The 23,973-nt window shown below is 47.5% G+C and overlaps 1 protein-coding gene across 4 annotated transcripts in view; it reads left to right on the top strand.

The window, feature by feature from the left end:
- LOC116952894 (uncharacterized) overlaps nucleotides 1–23,973 on the top strand; it is a 152,011-nt gene that overhangs the window by 104,169 nt on the left and 23,869 nt on the right. For 2 of the 4 annotated variants that reach the window (XM_076074570.1, XM_076074568.1), the window contains exons 1-3: nucleotides 241–1,052; nucleotides 5,890–6,077; nucleotides 14,650–15,203. In XM_076074570.1, the coding sequence (XP_075930685.1) occupies nucleotides 1,000–1,052; nucleotides 5,890–6,077; nucleotides 14,650–15,203 (795 nt within the window). In that variant the 5' untranslated portion in view covers nucleotides 241–999. Of the gene's footprint in view, nucleotides 1–232; nucleotides 1,053–5,889; nucleotides 6,078–14,649; nucleotides 15,204–23,973 lie in introns of those variants that run through there. The other 2 variants (XM_076074569.1, XM_076074571.1) reach the window with 2 other exon arrangements.

Genomic DNA, 23,973 nt, shown 5'->3' with positions numbered 1-23,973 from the left:
ATCGTGAATAGTGTGTGTGTGAGTGTGGTTGAATGCGATGTGCGTGCGCAACGACCGCTTACGAAACCCGAGCGTGGTGGTGAATGCCGGGGAGGGGGGGGGGATCAAAAGCCCTCGACACAAATCCCTCTTGGCCTGGTGACCCCACCACACAACCCCATCGCCACCACCACCACCACCACGCCTGACAGCAGCAGCAGCAGCGCCCCAGCCGCTGTGGCCAGAGGCGGTAGTGGGGGGGAGGGGTGGAGGAGGAGGAGGAGACTCCACGAGCTGGAGACAAACACAAAACCCGCAACAGGCGGAGACGGCTCAGTGGCTCACAACTCAGCGCAGCTGAGCTCGCACGGCCTGGCGCAGCAATCACTCACACGGTCTCTGGCTCTCACTGTCTCACTCACTGTCTCTCACACACGGTCTCTCTCACTCACTGTCTCTCTCACACAGTCTCTCTCTCTCACACACGGTCTCTCTCTCACACACGGTCTCTCTCTCACACGGTCTCTGACACTCACTGTCTCTCTCTCACACACGGTCTCTGACACTCACTGTCTCTCTCTCTCTCACACACGGTCTCTGACACTCACTGTCTCTCTCTCACACACACGGTCTCTGACACTCACTGTCTCTCTCTCACACACGGTCTCTGACACTCACTGTCTCTCTCTCACACACGGTCTCTGACACTCACTGTCTCTCTCTCACACACGGTCTCTGACACTCACTGTCTCTCTCTCACACACGGTCTCTGACACTCACTGTCTCTCTCTCTCACACACGGTCTCTGACACTCACTGTCTCTCTCTCACACACACGGTCTCTGACACTCACTGTCTCTCACACGGCCTCTCGCTCTCACGGCCAATGCTGCAACGTGAAGAGGATTGAGGCTACGAGCAGCCGCTGCTTGCTGCTGCTGCGGAGAGCAAAAGAGACCTGCGCTGCCGCGCAGACGGCAGGAGAGGAGGCGAGACAGGAGGGGAGCTCGAAACATCGGACATGAGCGCGGAGAGATACGCGGCGAGGAAGAGAAAGAAGCCGTCCGTGTTTGGGTGAGCGCCGGGTTTCAGTGGGGGGGGGGGGGGCGTAAAACAGTCGGCCCAGTGCGGGGAAGTATGGTCAAATAATCTCCCCGTGCCGTGAACACGAGCCCAGCGTGGGTGTGTGTGGGGGTGCTGTTGCTGCTGCGACCGCTGCCTGTCGCGGTAACCCTCGCCACTGCAACATCGCGCTGGGGTAATTGGCGCTGTCTAAGCCAACTACCGCACCGTGCTGGGCAGCAATCGCCGTTAACTCCTTTCGCGTTCACCACGTCGCTGTTGACTGCTGCCCACTACTCGTGCAGTGTCAGTATTGACATCACTCGTTAGGGTCTTCGTCACCCAGTCAGGAACGCACCGAATGGACTGCACTGTTATGATGGAAGCCAAGCCCTCTCTAGTACTGTTGGGAATTTGGATGGGCAAGTCTCGGATCAACATACCTGCCAACCCCTTATCAGTGCCTACCTTATTACAGACCAATTCACACCTTATTGGTCACTCCGTGCCCTTAAAAATATCAACGTTCATCCTACAAAGTCCCATAACAAGGGAGAAACACGCCAATAAATTGTTGTTACCCGTATTGAAACGGCTGTACGCTGTATGGACCTGCAAACTCAATTTCGCTGTACAAGAATACGGGTAAACCGTATGGGTTGACAGGTATGGGATCATCAGTTTATTATTATTGTGCTTGTTAACTCAGGAAAGCCTCACTGAGTCCCAAGACTCTTGTTCTGGAGGCTCCTGCCAATTGTTGACAGTACGGAGCAATGTTGCTTTGTGTACTCCCAACTGTGAAATTCGCAAGTAATTGTAGTTTTACCATTGGGATGTTTGGCTAATAATAATGACAGTCTTTTTTTTCTAGCTATGGGAGAAAACTGTAAGGGAACCCATTTCAGAGCGGTGGGGGGAGGATATACAAACTCCACAAAGGCAACCCGAGTCAGAAATCGAACCCGGGCTCTTCTTGCTGTGAGGCACAAGTGTTGCCACTTTGCCACCGTGTCGCCCTGAGTTGTGAGTGACACAGAACAGATGGGTTGTGGTATCCAGCAACACGTATAAAGTACATACATTTGTGACTTATCTTAATAATTTCATCAAAAACTGTCTATCCACTGTTGGAAGAACGGATGCCCCAAACTGTCGCCATCCCTCGCGCTCTTGCGATTTCACAATCAGACTCACTATCGCATTACTCGCAATAGCGGTGGACGGGAAGCAAACTCAGGTGGCTGGGTTCAGAGTGTGGTGTGCTAACCATTGCGCCACCACTCCCTGCAACCATGTTAGTGGATATGACGTCTAGATTTCGCTGGCAAGTGTAAGTCATCGAGATTTTCCATTGTGTAGAAACCCATAGATATTTTTGGGATAATATTTAAAACCAGAATCTCCCGTTTAGGGGCCATCCATTTAGACTTGTTTCCTCTCTCTCGTAAATTTAGCTCTTCTGTACCTGATGGCTGCTTGTGTTGCAACCGAAACGTCGTACGCTATTATGTTATTTTATTATTTCTAATTTATACGTGACTTTACCGAAAAAAAACAAAGAGCCATCCATTTAGTAGGTATGCATGGAGGGGTTAACCCAAATGCGTACGCTTGCGTATGGGGGTCTACTGGCAATGTTCGTACGCATAGGAAACGGGGGGGGGGGGGGGCTGAAGCCTTGATAATAATTTGTCTACATTGGCCTTCAAAAGGGTTAGATAGTGCGGCGGTGGACTGTTTGCTTAAACACGTTAATATTATTAATCCTTGATCGTTTCTGCGTGGATTAAATATCGACCGTTCTATAGGATTCGGGGCGGGGGGGGGGGGTGCGTCAAGCGTACGTACGCAAGTAGGGGGGGGGGGGTCAGGTTTTGACAGATTTTTGCGTACCTACTAAATGGATGGCCCCTTAAAATAGGCAAAACATGTTATTCAAAATACAGGTTTTTGTTAGATCGCGATATAACCCAAAAAAAAACCTGTATGATAGATGATATTGGTCGCGAAAGCCTACGTGTTTAACTGACACATGTTAACCAGTTGTTACCTCTGAAGGATATTTGTGGTCCTGTTTCCCAACTGATTCTAATTGTGCTTTCGGAATAATGTAACAAGGCAAATAATATATCTGTACATATTGCAGAGTAAGTACATCGCCTGCTTTCTGAGAACGGCTGCATCTAAGAATGTTCAGAGGATTTCAAGTGGCCCTCATATTCCACACATAAGTAGTGGTCTCACTCTAGCACACTCTGCTTTGAGATTGTTTGTCTCATGTCAGCTAAACCGATCATCTTAAATCTCAGAGCTATGCAGCAGCGGCATGTCGGCTGTTCTGACTCACTTGAGTGTGAGTGTGTGAAGACACGTTTTTTATATATAGCTAGGATTTAGCCAAATGAAGTTAACACCTGGTTTAATGATATATGTGTGTGCAGTCATTGGTGACTGTTAGGGACCATCGACTCACTGGAACCCAGATTCAAACCTAGGAGGCGTTGCCAGCTCAGCTCTGATTCCTGAGCAGCTGCCACGTTAAGACAGCCTTCTTCACCTGAGTGCAATTACTTTGTAGTCGAGCGTGAGATGCCATTCAGTCATCGCGGTATTTGACAATCACAGAGATCACGAAAAAATAATTATGCAGCGTGCATTATGTTAAGTCTACGAGGAGCACTTTCCCACTCACCGTGTATTTTTAAGTCAAGTACTTCGTGCTCTTGTTACATAAAATACTGCGATTTGATTCAGTTGGCATGTGAGAAAATTTATTTTTGCGGAATTACCGCACACACAATTACTACAGTTAGAGATTTGTTTTTCCCATTTTACTTTGACTGTGGGATGCTTGAGGCATGTCACAATGTCGCATTGTATCAGCTGGAACATAACAATGCTTTGCCTTTCTTCGTTATCTGTGGACTTTGGATCCTTTCTAGTGTAAATATAGTTTTGCCAGTGAAATTACTGCATGCGTGTCCCTTTGGTGGCACGCACAGACGAGCGTTAAACTGTGCAGAGCACGGAGTGCAACGTTTCATGGCTGAGATGCATCGCCAACCCCTTGCATTTAAACCTCCTTAAGTTTGAGCGCTTGCCGAATTGTTCCGTTTTACACCCCGTGTAAACGCCGCGTTTCAAATACGCACACACTCATCCTTTTGACATCTGAAACGTGCGTTGATTTGGGAAGGGTTGTGAATGCTCGGGTACGTCTGAAAGTTTATTTACAAGAACAGCGTTGGATCTCGTAGCTCTTAATCAGGTGTTGCCTGCACCTCTACCGTCAGTAAAGTTTATGCTGTGATTATAATAATACTCGTATACTCTTTTTAAGCGCACAACTTTATCTATCTGTGATGAACGCTGCACTTTCCATCGTTTTCATGCAGGGGGCGCTGCAAACCTACGCACCCCCTGCATGAACGATGGAGGCGCAGGGACAGACGTTCGATTACGTTGGAATCGATCTGCAGACGGCGTTTTTCTCGCATGGCCAGCAGCTCTATGTCGCCTTATCTCGATCCCGCAATCCCAAACAGGTGAAAGTCCGCATCCAACCGAACCCGCAGCAAGGTCATCTACTTAACGACGAGAGAAAATTCACACGAAATGTCCATTTCAATTAAGTCTTCCAGATGTAAAATGATACTGTATAAGCTTTTAATGAAGAAATACAATTATCTAATTCAAAACATAGCACAATTTAAAGATGTTTCATTTTAAAACTTCAAAACGGAGCATCGGGTACTTGCGTGAATGCGTCGTTCGTGTGCAATTTTTTTGTGACTTTCCTGGCCGAAGGCCGTAAATGGTTGTGAGGGGCGCCATAGGCACCCCGAACAACCTCTAGTTTAATATATATATTCACAGCATACTACAGTGTAAGGACTTCACCACCATCATTATCAGGCACACGAAAGTGACAAAAACTCGTTGTGCCAACCAGAGTATGTGCGTTTCACTGCACTGTAGAATGCCTCGTGCAGGGATTGGCCGGTATAATAAACAGCCCTTTGTCAATCCACTCCTGCATATAATCTTCCCCACTCTGCGGCAGTCCCCGGGGGGGGGGTTGTTGGGCCATACTTCACCAGGCTGGTCAGTGCTCATTGGTAAAGTGGTCACCTAGGACAGGTTCAGATATCGCTCACCACTGATGTTAGTCATGGGTTCAGAGTACAGTGTGACAAAACCACTGCGCCCATTACTTGCCCTCGGATTTCCACCTTTTCCACAGAAGAAACCCGCATGTACATCTTGGCGAGTCCGAGGTCTGTTATCAACACTGAACTTTAAACAAATTCAACAACGCAACACCAGTACCAGATTTCGGTACAAATCGATTCCTGCTGCCCCGAACACAGAGGTGCCAATTCCTGGACTGTTCAGGTCAAACCTGGACAGGTTGGTCATGCTAGATCCCCCCAAGTTATACACTGTAAATGTGAGCATCAAGTTCAAGTTATGTACATACAGAGACATTCACAGAAAACTAAAGCAAAACTAATTAGTACAATTAATAGAAATAAAGAGGAAGACAACAAAATGTAGTAGTTATATGGTGGCTTCGTACCCATATTGACCAGCACAGCCTGAGTTGGTCATCAGGTCGCCACCTGTCCGTGTTTGACCCAAACAGTGCGGAAATGGCATTTATGTTCAGGAAGCAGGAAATTATTTTTAGTCAACATTTGGTCCCGGTGTTGCTTTGAACTTCATTATAGTTAACTGTACAGTTTTGATGGACTTGGTGCTGACTGAGAAAATCTGCCCGGGTTTGTTCGCACTAGAAATTCCCACCGTTGACCCTGATCACATGTTGCTGTCTGCACGTCCTCAGGCCCAAGTTCTTGATAGGCGAAGGCATTCATAACAATGCCAGCAAGAGGCACCGGGACCGCCTCAACTCGGAGATGGAGGATCTTGCGGCCGCCCTCCCTCTGCCTCCGGCCGCCATTACCAAGCTGGACAAGCTGTCCGTGCTGCGGCTGAGCGTGGGGTACCTGCGTGCCCGAGCCTTCTTCCAGCGTGAGTTGACCGTTTGTTGTTGCGACGCGTTGTTTTCGGCGACAATTTGAATTTTGTCAAGAAAGGGTCACCACCAACGTAATCATAATCGTCGTCAGTAGGATTACCACCGTCTGTACAGACCAGCCATGGATTTATTGCTTGCAGCCTAGGTCTGTCAACACTGTGCAGCATACTGTAATAAAGTTTAAACACAATACCACCAGATCTCAGTACAAATTAATTTCTGACACCTGAACAGGAATGCTGCAACCCAAGAGTGCTCGGGTCAAACCCAGTACACTACGAACCCACCAAACCTGAGTTCTCATCCATGGCTGATGTCAGTGGCGAGTGATGTCTGAACCGGTCACTGGGCGCCCTGATGCCTTTCACCAACGTGCACAGACCAGCGTGGGGAAGCATGCTCACGCCATTTCCATGATAATAGCATGGAGAGACCCTCACCCAGTAGTCGATTGAGAAAAGGGCTGCACATGGGTGCCACGGTGGTGAGATGTTAACTGATCCCGACCCTGATGCCTATATATTTGGAGTTTGCATGTTCTCCACGTGGTTGCGTGAATGTTTTTTCTACAGACCCTCCGGTTTTCCCGTCCACATTTAAAAACACGAGTATTTGGCTGCTATTATTAATTTCCACGCAATAATAAGCCACTTTGTTGAGCTATCATTTGTTGCCAGGTTGCCTCTTTAAAAGAGCTACAGTAAGGGAAAAAAATATTTGATCCCCTGCTGATTTTGTACGTTTGCCCACTGACAAAGAAATAATCAGTCTATAATTTTAATGGTAGGTTTATTTGAACAGTGAGAGACAGAATAACAACAACGAAATCCAGAAAGATGCATGTCAAAAATGTTATAAATTGATTTGCATTTTAATGAGGGAAATAAGTATTTGACGCCTCTGCAAAACATGACTTAGTACTTGGTGGCAAAACCCTTGTTGGCAATCACAGAGGTCAGACGTTTCTTGTACTTGGCCACCAGGTTTGCACACATCTCAGGAGGGATTTTGGCCCACTCCTCTTTGCAGATCTTCTCCAAGTCATTAAGGTTTAGAGGCTGATGTTTGTCAACTCGAACCTTCAGCTCCCTCCACAGATTGTCTATGGGATTAAGGTCTGGAGACTGGCTAGGCCACTCCAGGACTGTAATGTGCTTCTTCTTGAGCCACTCCTTTGTTGCCTTGGCCGTGTGTTTTGGGTCATTGTCATGCTGGAATACCCATCCACAACCCATTTTCAATGCCCTGGCTGAGGGAAGGAGGTTCTCACCCAAGATTTGATGGTACATGGCCCCGTCCATCGTCCCTTTGATGCGCTGAAGTTGTCCTGTCCCCTTAGCAGAAAAACACCCCCAAAGCATAATGTTTCCACCTCCATGTTTGACGGTGGCGATGATGTTCTTGGGGTCATAGCATTCCTCCTTCAAACACAGCGAGTTGAGTTGATGCCAAAGAGCTCCATTTTGGTCTCATCTGACCACAACACTTTCACCCAGTTGTCCTCTGAATCATTCAGATGTTCATTGGCAAACTTCAGACGGGCATGTATATGTGCTTTCTTGAGCAGGGGGACCTTGCGGGCGCTGGAGGATTTCAGTCCTTCACGGCATAGTGTGTTACCAATTGTTTTCTTGGTGACTATGGTCCCAGCTGCCTTGAGATCATTGACAAGATCCTCCCGTGTAGTTCTGGGCTGATTCCTCACCGTTCTCATGATCATTGCAACTCCACGAGGTGAGATCTTGCATGGAGCCCCAGGCCGAGGGATATTGACAGTTCTTTTGTGTTTCTTCCATTTGTGAATAATCGCACCAACTGTTGTCACCTTCTCACCAAGCTGCTTGGCAATGGTCTTGTAGCCCATTCCACCCTTGTTTAGGTCTACAATCTTGTCCCTGACATCCTTGAAGAGCTCTTTGGTCTTGGCCATGGTGGAGAGTTTGGAATCTGATTAATTGATTGCTTCTGTGGACAGGTGTCTTTTATACAGGTAACAAGCTGAGATTAGGAGCACTCCCTTTAAGAGTATGCTCCTAATCTCAGCTTGTTACCTGTATAAAAGACACCTGGGAGCCAGAAATCTTTCTGATTGAGAGGGGGTCAAATACTTATTTCCCTCATTAAAATGCAAATCAATTTATAACATTTTTGACATGCGTTTTTCTGGATTTCTTTGTTATTCTGTCTCTCACTGTTCAAATAAACCTACCATTAAAATTATAGACTGATCATTTCTTTGTCAGTGGGCAAACGTACAAATCAGCAGGGGATCAAATACTTTTTTTCCTCACTGTATATAGCTCAGAGGGCCTTACCTGGTAAAATAAAAATTGTTTAGTTTTCTAGTGCATACACAATGTAAGATGAACCTGCGCAACTCCACTAAGCCCTTCTCTAAAACTGAGGACATTCAAGAGTTACACACGTTGACAATGCGGCTGAAAAAAGTACGGCCAGCGTTTCCTGTCGTTGTTAGCGAAGAGATCGATAGTCACATTTCACCAACAATGGCACAAAAATTTACATTTTCCGTTTTGTTCATGCGAAGCGAAGCCCTGATTGCGCGCCCACTCTGTTACGATCGCTCGCGTGACAATCTCTCGCTACCACGATCTATCGCTACCACAATCTATCGCGCCACCATCTCTCGCTGCCACAATCGCTCGCGTTACGATTGCCTGCTTTATGATCAATCGCTGCTATGATGGCTCACGCTACAATGGCTCACGGTACGATCGTTCGCATTATGATCGATCTCATTACGATCGCTCGCGTGTTGTTGATTTGCCCGCGTTGCATCACCACGGTTCGCAACAACAGCAACATACACTCACAATCCGAGGGGGGGAGTGGTGGCGCAGCGGTTAGTGCACTGAGCCAAGAGCCTGGCTACTTGAGATCCATAAGTGGTTATGGCTGCGTCAGTGGCGTGTGATTTATAGACCGCTGATGGCCTCTCCTTTACCAACTTGCCCAAGCCTGCGTGGTGAAGTACGGTCAAACAATCCCCAACGACTGACATGGCGTGAGCAGAGGCTTCATCCAACAGTGTAGGGACCAGGGGATGAATATTAATATTGTGATTAATAGCGATATAATTATTACGCACATACTGGGTCTGCAGACTTTATTTCCTTTTCTTGTTTGTTGTCGTGCTATCCCACAGCACTTAATTCTTATCCAAACCGGCTTGTTATCTGCAGCATTCATTCTGAACCAAACCTGCCATTTATTTACGTGTATCTGTTGATCTGTCTGTCTGCTGTCTAGTTTTCAGTCTTGCAGTTTCCTGTGCTGTCCTGCCTTGTTTTGTCTGTGCGTTTACGAGTTGGAATGTAAATGAAGTACGCACTCCGAAGTGCCACGGCACTTTGTAGACCCGGCACAGCCTTGATGACCTAGAGGGCTCTGTGCCACGGAGTGGAAGTGCAGAGGTTAGCGTGCTGTACTACGAACCCGGCGACCTGAGTTTGAGTCCCACTCACGGTGATCACACATGCGACGATTATCTGAACCGGTCCTGGGCCTTCCCTAGATCGACTCAGCCTCAATTGAGTATCTAGTGTGATGTGTAAAAACATCGCCACTAGAGAGACAAAGGCGGTTGGGCGTGGAGCTGGCCACTCACACCCTCGTGTGCTGTTCTGGCCTCCAACAGTCTGTTAAGAATATATGGGGGATCTTTGTCTCTGTGCAATAGAATCGACCAATTTCACTAAATATGAATTGGCAAGGAGTCGGTTGTGCTTCTTTATCGGTCCATTTGCAACAAATGCTGACCAGGAGGCAAATCTTCTCTTGGATGGTTAAAGGGTTTTTATTTTAGCAGTTTTCGCAAGTGACTGAAATCTTCAAAGTACGGACATTCTTTGCAAATAAGGTTGCATATCGAGTTTAAGAAACCTTTGGAAAGTAATGCATAAGACAATGTAATAATTGGCGTCATTGTGGAGACTATACGTAATATGATAACCTCCTTCATTTTATATGTCCCACCGCACACGATAAATAACATTAAGTTTACTCACTGAATGTTAAAACCGGTCCAGAGTTTGCCCGTGTTGAACCAATGTTGCAAAAAATTATGCACTCACGGAAGGCCGTGTGGCTGATGGGATAGATACGTGACGGAGGCATATTGTCTATATCTATGGGATTTTTTGGGCAAAAAAACTGCTCGACCCGAGATGTAATTATAGCTCACTTAGAAGTGTTCTGATGCTTGCATTGTCTTTGTACTGTTCGCCTTTTGGCGTTCTCTGGTCGAACACTGGTGGTGAGACTAGGTCGCAAGGAAGGCTGTCTCTGGTGTAGGCCAATCAGTTTCCAAGGCAATGCGTACATTATCGTAGCATGTTTGGTTTCATGTTTTGCCACAAGTATGGTGTGTAGTTAACCTTGAAAAGGGTGTCTATTTGGTGTTTCAATATCTTAACACCTGTTTTATTGCCAGAAAGGGTAAAACCTATTATCATATTTCATCAGGCTTATATTGCCTGCTTATTTTACTTTGGAAAGGAGCGCTCACTTGAACAATACCGATCTCGGCTGAGACAGCTGCTCAAGCGCAGCCGCATTTCGTCTCCGATGTACTTCGTCAAGGTCGGCAGAATCCCTACCAGCATTGGTCCGTAGCCTCCGCTTCTTGTTAACCCACGCACCTGACTTGTTTCCGTTGAAGGCATTACCATCAGAACGTATGTCGTACGCATTATAGGTTGCGGGAGTCGCCAGTGTGCAGAGAGCTACAGGTTATTGTTTTTAACATCCTCACGTGTTGATGAGCGTAGAGACAGACTTCCTGTCTGAAGTTCACGAGTGGACTCTCGATTGCCCGGGGTTATATGGGAGGAGTACCCCAATTGAAATATAAACGTGGATATTGCTCAGCAAGTGTAAACTGGCGTATAAAGAAGACCCAGAATGAGGTCATTATTCTCTGAAAACACATTACGTACAGTAAAGTGTTTTAAACACGAGATAAAAATACAAAAACACGTTTCAATGCGTCTTGGCACCCGAAAAATACAAAGTAGCTGTTTACGTTTACTGAGCGAGATGTTTGCTGTGTTGACTCGGGCACTAAGTCGCTAACCTTCCAAGAAGTGAATAGCAGCTAATAATATATCCAAAACAAATAAGCCCATAGTGCATCCCCTTCACAAAGCTGCCCCTCCACATGAAGAGAATGCACCGGTTGTACACATTCCTCCACCCACACAGCCTTCTGGGAAGCGAAATGTTTCAGGAGCATTGCTTCAACACAAGCAAACTCTGGGCGGCAGGATGGCGCAGTGGGAACACTCGTGCCTCACGGCAAGAAGCACTTGGGTTTTAATACTGACTCCGACGTATTTCTGTGCAGAGTTTGTATGTTCTCCCCCTGGTCTGTGTGGGTGCACATTACTCTATTGGGATCACACAGCAGCAGCAGCAGCAACATCACCCATACATCAAAAACCTGGCAGGACCCTCCGATCTGTTGAGATTCGGTGAGGCTTTCCTCGGTAAACGAGCAAAGAATTCAGTCTCAGCAGTCAGGCTTGCTTGAATCAATGCTGGTGGACTTCTGATGTTAGAGGGCAGGAACCTCTCTGTGACAAAATGTTAACTATCTTGCCTGGTATGCAGGAGGTCGTGTGTTTGATCCTGATACCTGCTGTATATTTGGAGTTTGCATGTTCTCCCCGTATTCACGTGGGTTTTTCTCCGGGTCCCCCGGTTTTTCCCTCTACATTTAGAATGAACATGCTGCTATAAATGGGCACGTGATAAGCCACTTCGTTGAGCTATCATTTGTGACCAGGTCACGTCTGAAAAAGAGCTACATAGCCCAGTGGGCCTTACCTGGTAAAATAAAAAAAGTTAACAGTTTTTTTGGATATGAATCCTAGTTTCCACAAAACTAAAATATACATATTCTAGAACATTCCTTTTTTACTAAATTTTTTCATAAGCACAGTAAATCTCCAACCCGGGTAATACGCCCACAGATAATCGAGGGATTTTTTTTACGTTTAACATTGTACTGTATGTATTTGTGGTGGTGGCACATGCCGGTAATCCAGCACTGTAGAGAGAGGGGTTAGTGGATCACACAAACATTTAATGAATCTCCCATCCCGTGGGTGTCGAGGTTACCGTCTCCTGGCTTGCCAGGGTATGGCAGTACAGCAAGTGGGTTAATCTCCATCTATTTCTATCTGTATGGGAATACCAAAGACAAAGACCCCCCATATAGCCGTAACAGACTTTTGGGGCAAGTACTGTTAGCGAGTACCCTTGAAGTGGAAGTGGGTAGCCAGCACCTATGCCCGGCCGCCTTTGTCTAATTTTGAGACCGAGTCGACATAGGGGAGGCCCAGGACCAGTTCAGATACTCGTTACTGATGGTGGCCGTGAGCAGGAATCGGACCTGAGTCTCCGGGTTTGTAGCACAGTGTGCTAACCAGTACACTACCGCTGCCTATCGGGAACACCTGTCCTGGATACATACACACACACACTCTGTTTCCCGTTGTGTCCCTCCTACAGTTGTCTCCAAATGTTGAGTGAACATATTGGAAGTGATCTCCGTTAGTTTAACACGTAGACTTTCGTGACCAAAATTTATCACAATAAAGGTTTTATGGGTTAGATCGCGAAAATATAAATGTGTCGTTAACCCACCACCACTCGACACAGCCAATTAGTAAGGTTTGTCACTAAGCAAAACGTGCCAATTAGTTACTACTTCAGCAACCTGGTGTGTTGGAGAGTAAACCCACTGCGTTTCTAATTTGAGTACGACATTTCGCTGGTGATTACAACCAGCTTCCTCAGGTTCTTCCTTCCGTTTCCAGTCTCAACGTCTTTGGCCTCGGGGGCATTCCAAAACCAACCTCCTCGGGCAGGGCCCTCGCTCTTGATGGGCTACAATCCCATATGGTCGCGCCTCCTTCTTCAAAATCTCACCATCCGATATATTCCCCCTTGAACCTCTGGAAAGCAATGCGCCGATTCGTTTTCCTTTTTGTGCAGCCGATGGTTGTTGATTTTTTTAAATTCCCCTTCCTCCACCCTGCCATCACCGCCCCCTCCCAGGCATATTTTAAGACATCGATGCATTTGAGCCAATACGCATTCAAGCACTGTAAATCTGCAACTCGGTACAAACATTTCGTCTAGCTGTTTATCGCCGTGGCAGGTGAATAATGTCTTGTCTATGTAAACTGTGGGGGGTGGTGAGGAAGGAGGGGCGGGGGCTTTGTTAGGGGTCACTCTTGTGGGCTGCTCGATGAGGAGGTGAGTGGCGTGGAGCTTATGGGACTGCGGTGTGGAAGGGGGGTCAGGGTGTCCAGAGGGCGGCAGTGGTGATTGGTTGAGGGCCAGATTTGTTCAAATTCCAGAGTTTTCCCTCACAGCTTCTAGCCGAGATGTTCTCTGGATGCTGCGCTACGTTACATGTGCTAGTCTGTCCAGCTGATTTAAACGGGCCATACGCTGCAGGTGGAGGATAGGTTAAGGCCAATGAACGCTCTTCCTTCCGATTTTAGGAAGCCATTGGAGCTATGCACTTTTAAATCTAGATTTAAAAAACGCATTTATTCAAAACAGTGTTTTGTGTTTAGTTTGTTGTCCTTCCCCCTTACCTCCGATTACGGTGCTATAGAAGTTGAACATACGTATATACGTACATAAGTAATTCATATGGAAAGAGTAAACCGCCATTAGAGTTAACTGCGTGTGATCCGTTGGGCTGTCAAGAGGCTGTTAGGCAATGCTCTCTGCCGCCCATAAACAACAGAGCCTGCTCTGGCTCCTCTTTCAACCTTAGAGGTGAAAAGTCTAGCTCCTTTTCTTCCAGGTCCTTCATTCAGTCCATTCACACCATTTTCCGATCAAATAAACACAGTCGTGGAAATCCCTCTGTAACTCCTCAGTTACCTAATCCACCTGCTAACTTACAGAATGCTGTGTGACTGCGAACAAAGCGTGTTCCCCCCTCCCCCCCCATTGTCGAGCATCCATTGTTACGTTTTTTTTAAAAAGGGCAAAGTGTCTCACGCACAAACGAGTGTTGGGTGGTAACAAAATCATGAAGCAGACACCACACCTACTCGTCCTGCTCATATCTGTCCCTTCACCAAAAAAAAATACAGGTGTTTTTTTCAAATCCCATCAGCCGCCCGGCCTTCTGTGAGTTTCATATATAAAAATAGCGAAATATTCAGCTAAATTCGTAGTTTAACACAAGCAAACTCTGGAGCAGTGTCGCAGGAGTATCGGGCTGCTTTCTTGAATGCTGGTGCACCGCCAGCCAGATGTTCGTAGGCAAGGGTCCTGTTGAGACACGGGTCTGGTTGGACGCAAATGTACGTAATTTACACAACACAAAATAAGCATGAGCAGCATCGTGGAGAATATATGGACCGAAACGTTGATCATCGAGTAGTGCTCTATTTATTGTTGTTGTTGTTGCACTTCTTTCACGCCGTACGTAGCCAACCACGCTCATCTGTGGGCAGCCATGAGCCAGGCTGTAAGTGCTGCGAGCCTTTTCTAAGAACATTCCCATCCTCGCAGAGCTGGACACCACGGGGAGGAGCTCGCCACCCCCGCCAGACCAGACCCTCACCAATGCCATCGACAGCGGCAGCAGCAGCACCAGCAGCAGCAACAGCAGCTCCCCCTCAGCCCAGCAGCTGGAGTTCGTTCCCTTCCCTCCTCGAGAGCAACTCTTACCCGAGGAGCAGCTCCCTTCTGACGAGTGTCACTTCAGGCGCCACGAGGAGCCATGGAATAGCCATCTGGCCGTCGTGGTGCCGGCCGATTGCCCGGCTGCGTCGTCCCCACCTCTGTTTGCCCCGCGTCGGCCCAGCCCCACGTCCTCGTCCCGGCGCCCGTCCTCGTCTCCCGCGGACGAGGCAGACGCGGTGCCGGGTTCGGTCGCGGAAGCCGGCCTCGCCACCGTTGAAGAAGAAGCACTGCCAGCATCACCACCGCCGCCGTCCCCGCTCACACGCCGCGGGAAGGAGGAGCAGGAGGAGGAGGGCCGAGCGGTGGTGCCGTGCGAGGGGGGCGGCCGCTTGGTACTGCCGCCGTTCCCCGGTCTCATCGACCCCGAGATGCTGCTTGAGGTAGGAGTGCAGGGGAAAAGGGAGCAAGCGGCTTTTTCCCGTCGTCTGGCACCGGCCGCTCAGTCGTGGCGTTGCTTATGCTCAGACAGGCAAGGGGGGATCGTGGCGCCTGTCATCCCTGGCTGGCTCGGAGCCAGTAGTGGACATTCCCCATTGCTATGGCGGGAGAGCCAGACTATGGATAGAACAAGCACAATGGCCTCCTACAAAGTGGTGGTCATTTATGGTGGCAGACGTGGTGACACTCGTGCCACGCAGCAAGAAGGACCTGGGTTCCATTCCCAACTTGGGTGCCTTTCTGTGTGGAATTTCTGCGGTCGTCCCCTGTCCTGCAACGGCATCAACCAGATTCTCCGGTTTTCTCCCACAACTAAAACTAAACGTAGAACATTACTGGTATTGGCCACATAATCCCAATGCCAATGATTACCTGCAAAGTTACTCAATTGTGTGTATGTTGGAATTATTTTGCACCTTACGTCACCAAGCGTGCTTATCGGAGGTGCGGGATTACACAACAGCAGCATCATTACCACCCCCAATTGTGAAAGACTTGGCACCACCCTCCTAATAAGAGTCTTGTGAGGCTTCCCTGGGTAAATTAGCATAGCGGTAGTGTATCGATTCCTGGAAGGATGACGAGCTTATTCGATGCAATGTGGGATTTGAACTCCCGACGTTGCAATTGCGAGTTGAGTGCTGTGAGCACAGCAGCACTGTTCTATACGGCCATACCTTACCCATTGCTGCTTTATCGAACACGTGTTATGGCTATACAGTACCATTGTTTGCTTTTCGAGGTACGTTTTCCGGAACATGAGGGCAACGTTTTTCAGCTCTACGCGGTTTGCCAAGGCCATAAAGAATGTGTATATTATCAGAGCATGTTTGTTTGCATGTTCACCACAAGTACGTGTGGTTAATGCAGACTTGATGCCTTGAAAAAGGTACCTTTTTGGTGTTTGAACATCTAAACACCTCCTGTTGTATTGCCAGAAAGGGTAAAACCGATTCTTTTTTCATAATTTTGGATACCGGCAAAAACGTATCCCACAGATGTAAGATTCTCATATCCGCGTTGACAAATAGTGTGCGGTGCGCTTGTGCGGTACAGTAAGTGGGTGGTGCAGACTAATATATTGCCACAATGTCCCCTCCCCACCACCACCCCCACCCTTGCGGTCTCCCTCTGCACATTGTAAGACCCCTTCTTTACACAACTTCCCCACGAATATCATATGCACCTTCATCGTCATCATCATTCATCATAAGTAAACATTTTCAGTTTAACTTTTTGTTATTATTTCAGTTTTTGTCCCAATTATATCTAATTTATGTGTGTATGTTGAACTTCTTTCGCCCCGTACGTAGCCAACCGTGATAATCATTTACCATGTATGGTTTTTTTTGTATGTGATAAGGGGAGAAATCTTTTAAATTAACAAAGACGGAGGGGACGATCATTTTGGATCCAAGAACGTAGGTCTCTATGTCCCATAATATCTGTAATGTTATTTGTTGAATGCGGTTTTGCCCAACACGGCATTTTCCAGGAACTAACCCCCCGTGTCCGGCGATGTATCACTGTCCAGTGTCATGATTTACCACAATGAGGAAACATTGGTTAAAATTACATATTTATTTTACATATCAAAATATTTCACCTGGAAACCCCTCGAGATGAGACATCTCGTTTGGAAGGGGTTGTCTAGGGCAGGGGTCCCCAACCTCTGGGCCGCACAGCAGCAGGAGGTGAGAGCGGCGAGTCCGCACGTGGCCCGCCCCCATTATTTTATTATTTACCACTTGCGTCCGCGCCTCTTTCCCGCACTGCGCACTTGTCTCAGTCACAGTTTTGGTAAGCCCACAAGCGAACCCCTAGTAGCCACAATGAGTAAGCCCACAAGCGAACCCCTAGTAGCCACAATGAGTAAGCCCACAAGCGAACCCCTAGTAGCCACAATGAGTAAGCCCACAAGCTAACCCCTAGTAGCCACAATGAGTAAGCCCACAAGCTAACCCCTAGTAGCCACAATGAGTAAGCCCACAAGCTAACCCCTAGCCAGAATGGGTAAAAAACAAACGTCACTGGAGAGCGTCTTTGAAAAGGGGGAAAGACCCAATGATGACCCCCCCCCCCCGTCCGTGAAAAAATTGTCTTCCACGAAACCGGTCCCTGGTGCCAAAAAGGTTGGGGACCGCTGGTCTAGGGTGTCAATTGATATGCACACAGCAAACATGCGGCAACACGTATACACACACATACACACAGGTGCACACACACACGTACACATTTAAATGAACACAAAGATTTCCTGTATAACCTCAACAGACTCTTGGGGCAAGTGCTGTTAGCGAGCACCTATGAAGGCTGGCATGGCACACGAGGGGGTGGGTGGCCAGCACAACAGCTGGACGCCTTTGTCTCCCTAATGGCGATGTTAGCACACCACACCAGGTACTCGTTTGAGTCGACCTAGGGGAGGCCCAGAACCGGTACAGATATAGTGGTCACTGGTGTTGGCCTTGAGTGGGAATCGGCTTGCCAAAAAACAATCGCCATTTGCCACAGTGGCGACATCACCATGGCGCTTGTGCCAGGCTTGGAGGCCACGTGGAGTGTCGATGGCTCACTGGCAGGAGGTCCCGGAACAGGCCCATCAGGTGCCAGTAGTTGACTGAATGAAATGACTAGTAGATGCACCAGCTGTGCTCCCCACTGTGTCGACTTGCCTGATTTTATCCACCTTGCGCTCCGCTCGTTGTTGTGAGCGTCGCTCTTCAACCCTCTGTTGTTTTTGGAGGGCGGCTGCCTGCAACTACCCAGTAGCGTCCTTCATTAGCCTCCTCCATAGAGGGCGATCTTGACAATGCTGGAACCAGTCATCAGCAAGTCATATCAGCTCCACATCCTCCATTCTCGAGTCCGTGCAGGCATACAGCTATACACACATACAGTGAGGGAAAAAAGTATTTGATCCCCTGCTGATTTTGTACGTTTGCCCACTGACAAAGAAATGATCAGTCTATTATTTTAATGGTAGGTTTATTTGAACAGTGAGAGACAGAATAACAACAAAATCCAGAAAAACGCATGTCAAAAATGTTATAAATTGATTTGCATTTTAATGAGGGAAATAAGTATTTGACCCCTCTGCAAAACATGACTTAGTACTTGGTGGCAAAACCCTTGTTGGCAATCACCGAGGTCAGACGTTTCTTGTAGTTGGCCACCAGGTTTGCACACATCTCAGGAGGGATTTTGTCCCACTCCTCTTTGCAGATCTTCTCCAAGTCATTAAGGTTTTGAGGCTGACGTTTGGCAACTCGAACCTTCAGCTCCCTCCACAGATTTTCTATGGTATTAAGGTCTGGGGACTGGCTAGGCCACTCCAGGACCGTAATGTGCTTCTTCTTGAGCCACTCCTTTGTTGCCTTGGCCGTGTGTTTTGGGTCATTGTCATGCTGAAATACCCATCCACGACCCATTTTCAATGCCCTGGCTGAGGGAAGGAGGTTCTCACCCAAGATTTGACGGTTCATGGCCCCGTCCATCGTCCCTTTGATGCGGTGAAGTTGTCCTGTCCCCTTAGCAGAAAACACCCCCAAAGCATAATGTTTCCACTTCCATGTTTGACGGTGGGGATGGTGTTCTTGGGGTCATAGGCAGCATTTTTCCTTCTCCAAATACGGCGAGTTGAGTTGATGCCAAAGAGCTCCATTTTGGTCTCATCTGACCACAACACTTTCACCCAGTTGTCCTCTGAATCATTTAGATGTTCATTGGCAAACTTCAGACGGGCATGTATATGTGCTTTTTTGAGCAGGGGGACCTTGCGGGTGCTGCAGGATTTTAGTCCTTCACGGCGTAGTGTGTTACCAATTGTTTTCTTGGTGACTATGGTCCCAGCTGCCTTGAGATCATTGACAAGATCCTCCCGTGTAGTTGTGGGCTTATTCCTCACCGTTCTCATGATCATTGAAATTCCACGAGGTGAGATCTGCATGGAGCCCCAGGCCGAGAGAGATTGACAGTTCTTTTGTGTTTCTTCCATTTGTGAATAATCGCACCAACTGTTGTCACCTTCTCACCAAGCTACTTGGCAATGGTCTTGTAACCCATTCCAGCCTTGTGTAGGTCTACAATCTTGTCCCTGACATCCTTGGAGAGCTCTTTGGTCTTGGCCATGGTGGAGAGTTTGGAATCTGATTGATTGATTGCTTCTGTGGACAGGTGTCTTTTATACAGGTAACAAGCTGAGATTAGGAGCCCTCCCTTTAAGAGTGTGCTCCTAATCTCAGCTCGTTACCTGTATAAAAGACACCTGGGAGCCAGAAATCTTTCTGATTGAGAGGGGGTCAAATACTTATTTCCCACATTAAAATGCAAATCAATTTATGACATTTTTGACATGCGTTTTTCTGGATTTTGTTGTTGTTATTCTCTCTCACTGTTCAAATAAACCTACCATTAAAATAATAGACTGATCATTACTTTGTCAGTGGGCAAACGTACAAAATCAGCAGGGGATCAAATACTTTTTTTCCTCACTGTATATAGCTCAGAGGGCCTTATCTGGTAAAATAAAAATTGTTTAGTTTTCTAGTGCATACACAATGTAGGATGAACCTGCGCAACTCCACTAAGCCCTTCTCTAAAACTGAGGACATTCAAGAGCTACACACCTTGACAATGCGGCTGAAAAAAGTACGGCCAGCATTTCCTGTCGTTGTTAGCGAAGAGATCGATAGTCACATTTCACCAACAATGGCACAAAAATTTACATTTTCCGTTTTGTTCATGCGAAGCGAAGCCCTGATTGCGCGCCCACTCTGTTACGATCGCTCGCGTGACAATCTCTCGCTACCACGATCTATCGCGCCACCATCTCTCGCTGCCACAATTGCTCGCGTTACGATTGCCTGCTTTATGATCAATCGCTGCTATGATGGCTCACGCTACAATGGCTCACGGTACGATCGCTCGCATTACGATCGATCTCATTATGATCGCTCGCGTGTTGTTGATTTGCCCGCGTTGCATCACCACGGTTCGCAACAACAGCAACATACACTCACAATCCGAGGGGGGAGTGGTGGCGCAGCGGTTAGTGCACTGAGCCAAGAGCCTGGCTACTTGAGATCCATAAGTGGTTATGGCTGCGTCAGTGGCGTGTGATTTATAGACCGCTGATGGCCTCTCCTTTACCAGCTTGCCCAATCCTGCGTGGTGAAGTACGGTCAAACAATCCCCAACGACTGACATGGCATAAGCAGAGGCTTCATCCAACGGTGTAGGGACCAGGGGATGAATATTAATATTGTGATTAATAGCGATATAATTATTACGCACATACTGGGTCTGCAGACTTTATTTCCTTTTCTTGTTTGTTGTCGTGCTATCCGACAGCACTTAATTCTTGTCCAAACGGGGCTTGTGATGTGGCATGAAGATGCTGCATCAAGAGTTAAGAGTGATGCTGCATCATGATGTGGCATCAAGAGTGAAGAGTGATGCTGCATCATGATGGTGCATCAAGAGTGAGGAGTGATGCTGCATCATGATGTGGCATCAAGAGTGAGGAGTGATGTGGCATCATGATGGAGCATCAGGAGTGAAGAGTGATGCTGCTGCATCATGATGTGCCATCAAGAGTGAAGAGTGATGTGGCATCAAGATGGAGCATCAAGAGTGAAGAGTGACGTGGCATCATGATGGAGCATCACAAGTGAAGAGTGATGTGGCATCAAGATGTGGCATCAAGAGTGAAGAGTGATGTGGCATCATGATGGAGCATCACAAGTGAAGAGTGATGTGGCATCATGATGTGGCATCAAGAGTGAAGAGTGATGTGGCATCAAGATGTGGCATCAAGATGTGGCATCAAGAGTGAAGAGTGACGTGGCATCATGATGTGGCATCAAGAGTGAAGAGTGACGTGGCATCATGATGTGGCATCAAGAGTGGAGAGTGATGTGGCATCAAGATGTGGCATCATGAGTGAAGAGTGATGCTACATCATGATGGAGCATCAGGAGTGAAGAGATGTGACATCATGATGGAGCATCAAGAGTGAAGAGTGATGTGACATCATGATGGAGCATCAAGAGTGAAGAGTGACGTGGCATCAAGATGTGGCATCAAGAGTGAAGAGTGATGTGGCATCATGATGGAGCATCAAGAGTGAAGAGTGACGTGGCATCATGATGTGGCATCATGAGTGAAGAGTGACGTGGCATCAAGATGGAGCATCAAGAGTGAAGAGTGACGTGGCATCATGATGCAGCATCAAGAGTGAAGAGTGATATGGCATCATGATGTGGCATCAAGAGTGAAGAGTGATATGGCATCATGATGCAGCATCAAGAGTGAAGAGTGATATGGCATCATGATGTGGCATCATGAGTGAAGAGTGATGTGGCATCATGATGTGGCATCAAGAGTGAAGAGTGATGTGGCATCATGATGTGGCATCATGAGTGAAGAGTGATGTGGCATCATGATGGAGCATCAAGAGTGAAGAGTGATGTGGCATCATGATGTGGCATCATGATGTGGCATCATGATGTGGCATCATGATGCAGCATCATGATGCAGCATCAAGAGTGAAGAGTGATGTGGCATCATGATGCAGCATCAAGAGTGAAGAGTGATGTGGCATCATGATGTGGCATCATGATGTGGCATCATGATGTGGCATCATGATGTGGCATCATGATGTGGCATCATGATGTGGCATCAAGAGTGAAGAGTGTGGCATCATGATGTGGCATCAAGAGTGAAGAGTGACGTGGCATCATGATGTGGCATCAAGAGTGAAGAGTGATGTGGCATCATGATGTGGCATAAAGATTGTCAACCAATCGCCGCTGTTTAATTGTCACGTTGTAGTTCCGCCTGTGATGTGTGACACGTGTGAGTTTATCGATGGGAGGAAACATTTGGGTGTCGTGTCCAGTCGAGGACACTCCTGGCTTTTGGTTCTGGGATATTTTTTTGCATAAGTCCCCCAAAATTTGTATCAAAATCCGAATATTTACTTATGCTGCAGGAGGAATCCGATGAGCTATAAAGCTTTTTTCACAGATGTCCAGTCGGGGCACGGGGTAAGAACGTTACAACAACAAACAATAAACAAACATGATAGTAGTGCAAAGTACATGAAAGGTAAACAAATCACCCAAACATATACAAATAAAACTAAACCATCCCCATCCTATCGGGCAAAGCCCACCGAGGTATGAACTTATTTTTTCAGTCCTTGTCAACGAATGGCTGGCTTCACAAAGTTTGGTTTCGTGTGGAATTGCCCACACTTCACAGTGCACCTCCTGGCCATCAGCGTTGCGATTGACAATGGTCAATGCCCACGTGACGGGAACGCGTCTTGGTGAATGTTTTTTCCTCTGAGGAGTGCCAATGGCGCCCGCAAGCACTGCCGTTGCGTCTCGAACGCCTCGTGCACACACACAGCTCGCTGTGGTTAACCATACCAACGTGAGGGGGTCCTCCTGAACTGTTCCTGTAGGAACAAAGAGATTTCCTACTGCTATGAGTGGAGCATGCCTCCAAATTCATCCACACCATTACAGATAATTGACAGGCGATTGGAGTGTATTTCGTGTAAAACAGACGTCGAGGGAAAAAAAAGAGATGAGTCACGAGTAGAGCGCCAAACTTTCCAGGCCTTTGCTGCGACAAACCTTCTGCCGAACAGGGACAGCTGCCACAGGACGGTCAATCTGGGCTAGACTTGCAGCAGGCCAATGGAATGCTTGAGATGATGCGATATGTAGAGCGCCGCGCGATGCTGAGCCGTTTAAGCCAGCGCATCTAAATGCGCATCCTTATCCCTATGAACAGCCAGGGGAGAACAAAAAAAAGACGAGTGTCGGTTATGCTCTCTGTCACCTCGTTGAAGGACGGCGTCCGACTGCACTGCATGTCTACAAAGGCCAGGATTGAGAGAGATCAACTGGCACAGAGTACCTATTGTAATTTACATGAATACATTAACCCACCCCCCCACAACCTCTGGTCTTCACACCCTGATTGGCTCAAATTGATGACATCACATTTACACCCTCTATTTCAGACCGAAAAAGGAGGAGGATTTCTCCACAACTCTGGCTGTCGCTTGATGATGCTGGTTGTAATTACTAATGAAACGTGGGTTTACCGGTGGTGCTGAACTAGTCACTAAATGGTATGTTTTGTTTACGTGACAAAACCTGACTAATCAGCTGCGTCAGGTGGTGCTAGGTTTAATGACACATTTATATTGACGCGATTGAACCCGAAAAAAAATCACTTCTATTATGGATAATATTGGGCACAAAAGCCCTTCTACGACTACGCATTAAACTGGCACAGGCGGAAGACGAGTTGCAAACAGCGACGCGGATAAGGGGGACACGTTGTTCGTAGACCGGCTGTCGCGGAATGCCGACCGGATTGAGCAGGGTAACGGGGTGCTGAGCGGGCGTATATAAAACACTGGAGACCGATATCCCAGCATCCGTTTTGACGTTTATAGCCGCAATTTCTGTTGACGCTCGCAACTTGACATCTCGGTTGGTCCACTTCACTCACCAGCGGCGGATTGCCCCGTCTGTTCGTGATAACACATCGTTATCGCCACCACTTTGAGATGGCCCAGTTTTAATTGCCTTAGTCGTTCACACGTACAGCACAGCCCAATGTCAGTCCACTGCTGGAATAGCAGTGGGAGTTATTTGACAATACTTCACTGCCCACTGCTACCCACCA

Source organism: Petromyzon marinus, chromosome 49 (genome assembly GCF_048934315.1).
Source record: "Petromyzon marinus isolate PM22_M1 ecotype Great Lakes invasive population chromosome 49, UKy_Petmar_22M1.pri1.0, whole genome shotgun sequence".
Taxonomy (NCBI): domain Eukaryota; kingdom Metazoa; phylum Chordata; class Hyperoartia; order Petromyzontiformes; family Petromyzontidae; genus Petromyzon; species Petromyzon marinus.
This window is presented reverse-complemented; position numbering and strand designations above follow the sequence as displayed.